The sequence below is a fragment of the Nicotiana tabacum genome, chromosome 8, assembly GCF_000715075.1.
Source record: "Nicotiana tabacum cultivar K326 chromosome 8, ASM71507v2, whole genome shotgun sequence".
Lineage (NCBI taxonomy): Eukaryota > Viridiplantae > Streptophyta > Magnoliopsida > Solanales > Solanaceae > Nicotiana > Nicotiana tabacum.
The window spans coordinates 187,472,020-187,479,157 of NC_134087.1; the positions used below are offsets into that span (position 1 = coordinate 187,472,020).

Here is a 7,138-nt window from a genome sequence, read left to right on the forward strand (position 1 = left end):
ATGAACAAAATCTCTGCAATAGAAAACCAGCAAAATCTGCAACTCTCAAAACCAAGAATTGGTCCGTTAACCACCCGAAACTCACCTGAGGCCCTCGGACCTCAACCAAGCATACCAACATATCCAATATCATCATTAAAACTCGTTCCAACCTTCGGAACACTCAAAACAACATCAAAATATCAAATCAACCACGGATTCAAGCCTAAGAACTCCAAAAACTTCCGAATTCCAATTTCGATCAAAATGTCTACCAAACCTCGCCCGAATGACCTGAAATTTTGCACACATATCACAAATGACACAACGGACCTACTCCAATTTCCGGAATTCCACTCTGACCCCTATACCAAAATTTTCAGTACCAACCGGAAAATGCCAAAATTTCAATTTCGTCAATTCAAGTCTAAATCTACCACGGACCTCCAAAATATATTCCGGACGCGCTCCGAAGTCCAAAATTACCTAACGGAGCTAATAAATCATGAAAATCCAAATCCGAAATCGAATACTAAAAAGTCAAAACTCAGTCAAACCTTTCAAATTTTAAGCTTCAAACTGAGAACTGCTCTTCCAAATATATTTTGATTACCCTGAAAACCAAAACCAATAATTTATATAAGTCATAATACATCCCACGAGGCTATTCATGCCCAAAAACTAACCAACGAAGTGCAAAAGCTCAAAATGACCGATCGAGTCGTTACATGTGTACTAAAGCATGTATAATTGAGATGATCTTCCCAAATCCATACCGTCTACTTCATTTGTATCCCACAGCAGCAAGATTCTAGATAACTATATTCATAGTTATCTAGCCATTCCCATCCAGGAGTGATTTTCCTTATTATTTGCATGACCTTTTGCTCTTTTATTTTGCGCTCTAATAGTGCAATTATATGAACTTTATTACTTCGTATGAACCACTTTACCTCTTTTTGTCTAGGGGTTTTATTTATTCCCCTTATATTCTATGTTACCAACTTCATACACGTATAAAAAGAGATTGTGCAGGCCCATCCTACCTAGTATTGCCTCTATGCCGGCTTGTTCCTTCCTCCATTTGCCTTGGCATTGTTAACTGCAGTTTGGACTCTGTGAGGAGGTTAAATCCATTGATCATATTAACTATATCAATTGTTTGTCTCTCTCTCTCTCTGCTTCTAGCTGATGATTTTCCTATAACTATCTACCATGCTTGTTCCTCATCTCCTTTAATTGCTCCTACACTAGTACTAGCATTTTGTGTACTAGTACTAGCATTTTGTGTACTAGTACTAGCATTTTCTTCAACTCTAGGAGGTGTAATCCTTTGTTTCCCTTTATCAGCTATAGGTGCTTGTTGTACTTTAGGCACAGGTTTAGGTTGTCATTCCTGCTTCTGCTTCTGATTCTTAGGCTTAGGTTTTGGTCCTAGCTGATCTTCTGCTCTGCATTTATAGCCTACTTGCATACATTTGTGGCAGAATTCAGGGACCCAATCATATGCTATCTCCTGCATGAACTCCCTCCTTCATCTTAATGGATCTAGGCAGTTCTTTAGTAACATTCACCTCAACCAACACTCTAGCATAGGAAATCTGATCTATTTGGGTAGTGCAAGTATCAGCATATAGGGGAATTCCCGAGCCACTACTGATCCTGCTCAGTGATTTATTTTCCCAACAATTCAGAGGCAGATTAGGGTATTTGACCCATACTAGAATGGTCTGTAAAACTTCTTTATTGAAATCAAAGTCAGCAAACCACACTTTCATAATAATAGGTTTATTATTCAACATGTAAGGCCCTGAGTATAACATTTCATCCCTATCTTCAATGGAGTTAAATCTTACCACAAAGTATCCATCATTGTGAAAGTATACTTTAGGCTTTGCTGTGAAGTTCCGAGCTAAAGCAATATATCGTTCCATGACTCCTATAGTTGGAGCTTCTCCAACAATATACAAAATTAGTGCTTGTTTCCACTTCTGAGTTTCCTCCTCGACTTCTTCCTTGCATAGTTCCACAATTACCTCACTTTTTTTTAGGGTTGGAGCAATACATCTTGGATCCATTCCCTTCGCTGCAAGCTTAGATCCCATGAATAAATTTGCCCACTGTTTTTGACCTGTCTCGACATCAGCAGTTGGGAAATTCACTTGAGTTTTAGTTGCCGCCCTTGTATCTCCAGTTGTCTCAATTGTCTCAACTTTACTGGCACTAGGTTCGCATGTTTCATCAGACCTCCGGAATCTACTTTATCACTATTAATGACCTTATCACGTGGAGTTTTCATACCTTCCTTTGTAGCGGCCACTATTCCATTGATGTTTTCCCTGTTTCTCTGACCGCACTGCTCTCTATTCCCGGACTTTGAGTGTTGATGCTCGTTCCTGTGTATTCAACTAGTTGGATCGTGGTTGCATTTCTCTTTGGCCTTCCCCTCCCCATTGCTGGCTAGCGTACGTTAGCACATGCACTCTATCATGCGCTGAGAGAGAGAGAAGAGTTTTTGTTTTTTCCCCACAGTGTACCTAAGTTAAATTCAAATACCTCTATTGATAAACATTTATTGTTAATTTGATAAAAATTATAGTTTGTCTGTGTATCTAAGTAAATTCATATGTTAATGTGAAAGATTTTAAACTTTACTGTCTCCGTTCTTCATAGGTGCACTTAGCCAATGGGACCCAAATTTAAACTTTTAATGAGCTCAATTTTATGTCTTATAGCCGAATTAATTGCAAGAGTTAATTGCACTTTTGAAATTATATACTCAAAAGTTAATATAATATTGGCTGAAAAGTTAATAATGGTTCACATAAAATTTCACTACTAGAAAACTGTGAAAAGTCATCCAGGAATATCGACCAAAATCGGACGGAAAATTGGAAAAACCGATCGGTTTTCGACCGACTTTAATCTGTCGAAATAAGGCTGATCGATAATAAATAACGACCGAAGTTGGTTGGTCTTTTAAAATGACCGACCAATTACGGTCAGTTTTTTGAATATTAATTTTAATTTATTTTAATGAAAAACCGACTAAAATTGATCGGTTTCTTAAAAAATAAATTTTGCAAGACGCAAAAATAGTTTCTTCCATTTTTGCGCCCAAAAAAACGATCGAAGTTGAAAAAAAAAAAAAAAAAAAAAAAAAAAAAAAAAAAAAATTGGAAAAAATGTATTTTGAAAAACCGACCAACTTGGGTCAATATTTTGGCCGGTTTTTTAATAGTGACCTAAGTTAAACTCGTAATGTTTTAAAACGCCGTGGGTAATGCATGATTGGGGTGACGAAGATTGTGTTAAGATCTTGAAGAACTGTAGAAAGGCGATACCGGAGAAAACTGGAAAAGTGATCGTAGTTGAAGTCGGAGGGTGAGGGTTTATTCGACGACATGGGATTTATACTTGATTTGCTTATGATAGCGCACAGCAGACAGCAGTGGTGGGAAAGAAAGGAGTGAAAATGAATGGAAAATATTGTTAAAAGAAGCTGGATTTCCACGTTACAATATCATTGAGATTCCTGCTTGGCCTTGTATTATTGAAGCCTATGCACAGTGATTTATAGCAATCACTTGAATTCTGGATTCTACATTGAGATATTAGATAGAAGTATAAAATATAGATACCTCGGCAGCAGATCGATGTCATGATTGTAAGGATTGCTTGCTTTCTCTACTAGATATAAGTAGTATGTGATCATCTATGACTTCTCTAAAAGACAAGAAAAAGAAATGAATTGACCCCTTTATTCAAATTGGATTTATATATATATATATATATATATATATATATGGTTTTCTTACTTTTCTTTTTCTTTTTGGTTTTTTCATCTAAAAGTTCCCCCAATTTAATTGCCATTCTATTAATTTTACATACCTTATTTTTACTTGTAAGAAATTAAAGAGTAAAGTCAAAAAAACAAAAGTAGAGGAAGAGAATTTCATTAAAGAATATGAGTAAAAGGTTCTGGTTAAGGAAGTAATGAAATTGGTGGTTATGCTATTGCAGTGGTACAAAAAAAAAAGGTAAGACTGTTAGAGATGAACTCTGCTTCGTCTCTTTTGATTAGGGAATTGAGGTTTTTTTATAAACTAACGAAAAAAGTAAGGGCACTTTAGGAAAATCAAATGAAATGGTACAAGAACTTTGGGCTTATATGTTCAGTTCATAAGTCCTATTATTGGGTCTTCTCAAATGGGAGTAAAAAGTTGAGCAACTTAAGGACCCATTTGGAGATAGATTCACAAATATTTTGATTTGAAATTAAAGTGTTTGGACATGAATTTTGGGCAAGTTTTGACATGTTAAAAAGTTCTTTTTTCAGTTAAAAAATCTTAAATGGCCCAAAAGGAGATTTTAAACTTTATTTGGGATTTGAAGTTTGGTTTTCAAAATCTCCTAAAAACTAGATTAATTCTACAAACAAACACATAAAAATCGAAAGAAAAAAAACTTTCAAAACCTATGGTCAAACGCCTACTTACACATTGGGTCGGCCGGCCAAAAATAATTAATTACACTAGTCAAATATATCAAAAATATATATTATTATGTATAAAATATATATTATATGCTAATAAATAAAAATTATAGTATATTTTATCGGCTATTATTTTGGAAGCAGATATAAAATGTAATTTTTTCTAACAAGTTTGACTCAACTATTTTGAAGAAGTTCAATTTCTATACAAAAGATGGAGTACAAATAGATACTCTCACGTAATGTCTTAGAGCGTCAGTTAAAGCAACAACAACTACTGTTATTACGTATCATTCTCACACAAATTGAAGTCGGATATGTGAATCATTACGCACCACGTTATTCCATTTTAAGCATTCAAGTTCAAATTTAATGACCTAACTAATTCAAATTCGCTTCATGTATAATCCATTTAGGGAGAAAGATTCTTCACCCGGAGTTTCTCCATTTAGAACTAAGCGCCGTCCATTGTTCTTTAAATGATGGTATTGGCACCCACTGCCTGCTTTTTCAAAATTTATTGAAAATGCTTTTCTTTTTCTTAACATGGCAATAGACTGGTAAAGCTTTAGGATTTCCTGTCAAAAGTTCCTAAGCTTCTTTTTTTTAAATCCAAAATCTAATGGCATATTTTATCACTCGAACTTCTTTTGCTTATAGATTTTCCAACTTTTGCCACTTCAAAGTTATCGCGGCATAATATATGAATAGGCCTTCAAACTAGGCCACAGCCGATAAATAGGCCCTCCAACTTTGGGTGTGCATCAGCAGGTACCTCATCTTGTTTCTACTTTGTTAGTTGAACACTCCAACTTACAAAATGACCATCTAGACACTTCCAAAATTTATGTGACGCGTCAGTATTTGTGTTTATGTATTCAACATTATACAAGTTGAGGTGCCAACTTGTGCACATCCAAAGTTGGAAGGCATACTTGCCAGCTGAGGTCAAGTTTGAGAGTCTATTTATGCATTATCCTATTTACTTCTTCTAATTTATTTTTTTTCATACGTTCTTCCCTTGAAATAGTATCAAACCAGACTTTGTAAACTAACAAATTTTACCCAAAAGTTCAATGCCTAGCACATATTTAGGCAATTAATGATACCAAACTTCATCAGTGGCAGGTGAAGTAGCAAACTCGAAACCACACATACATTGTATTGACACAACAAGCCTAAGTGGCATTTAAGTTAAGAAAAGAATGATCACTCTACTGGGACTACCTGTCCAGTGTTAGAACAATTTTGTCTTTTATTTTTTTCCTTTTTTTTGTCTTGATCTGTAAATTTTTCACTTGGTAATAAAAATTTTAATTACCAAAAAAAAAAAGAAGAATGATTACTCTATTTGCTTAAACTTGTTCAATCATCAACCACTAGAAAGCATAGTGCAATCCCTCCCCCTCCACACATTCCTCAATAAATATAACAACAACACAGCATAATCTCACTGGTGGGTCTGGGGAAAGTAATGTGTACGCAGACTTTACCTCTATCCCTGGGGTAGAGAGACTGTTTCAGAAAGGCCATAATATGACCATAATAATGGTCTTCATAACATAAAAGGTAAACTATATCCTTAGCGTTCATTCTTTAATCCAAGAAGTAGATCACACAATTTATTTCATCCTCTACGCGTTATTTGCTAAGATGAGCTAATTAGAATTGAATTGGAGCAAGTGGAGTACAACAAATGTGGACATGCCTCCATTTACTTATTGACTTTCAAAAAGAACCAAAATGCCCCATGTGTATTTTGGAGTTGTTTGTTTGTGGTTGCTAACTGAGGTTCACTATAGTCAGTGGTTGCACTTTAAAAGATCAATGTGATGTTCTTTTTCACAATAAATAAGTGAAGTCATCCTCTCTTTTGTGGGGTGGGAGGGGGGTAAAAATATATTTTAACATGGTGTGATATTGTCCGTTTTGGATCAAGAGCATATGATTTTTCTCAAAAGATCTCATACCACTAAAAGTATTATTTACACGTAAAATTGGATAATAATTAAACTTATAATGTAGTTTTAAGGATATGTGATTTCACCTAATACCAATTGATAAATGTAAAGATTAATAACTGAAATAGACAATAAAATAAAGCAAATTCGTGTTACAACGTAATTAAGCCCTCGAGCTCAGATGCCCTCGAACTGGTTAATGCAAGAACAGTGAAAGATATGATAAGCTGATGAATCAGAGAGTGTAAACTAAAGAGAGATTATTGTATTGCTTTGATATGCGTGTATGTCAGGTCAGAGGCGAATCCAGGATTTAAATTTTATGGGTTCAATTTTTAAGATTTTTAATATTGAACCCATTATATATTTAAAGTTATGGGTTCAAATCTATTATTTTTACAATTTTAATGAATTTTTACAGATAAATTTCTACTCCACGTTGAAAGTTATGGGTTCAATTGAACCCGTAACTCTCACACTGCATCCGCCTCTGTGTCAGGTGTTTATAAAATGATTAGAACCCTCTTTATATGTAGAGGAATCATATTTATGGTACAATTCTAATTACGGAAGTAAATGCTATGATTAGCCTAAACAATCGCCCTTGATTTGATATGTTCCGCGATTTTCATCGTGATCTTTAACCAGTTACGGATATCTAGTCGATCTCCGTTATTGCGCTTTGCCCGAAGTCTGTCATATT

At 34.9% G+C, this 7,138-nt stretch overlaps 1 protein-coding gene across 1 annotated transcript; it reads right to left on the reverse strand.

The window, feature by feature from the left end:
- Positions 1-1,481: 1,481 nt before the first annotated feature.
- Positions 1,482-2,084, reverse strand: LOC142163451 (uncharacterized). The gene has a single exon (XM_075220738.1). The coding sequence runs from the start codon at positions 2,082-2,084 to the stop codon at positions 1,482-1,484; it is 603 nt and encodes a 200-aa protein (XP_075076839.1).
- Positions 2,085-7,138: the final 5,054 nt, after the last annotated feature.

What these genes read in the sequence shown, in the direction of transcription:
- LOC142163451 (XM_075220738.1), bottom strand. Translation starts at nt 2,084, where the DNA reads ATGGGATCTAAGCTTGCAGCGAAGGGAATGGATCCAAGATGTATTGCT.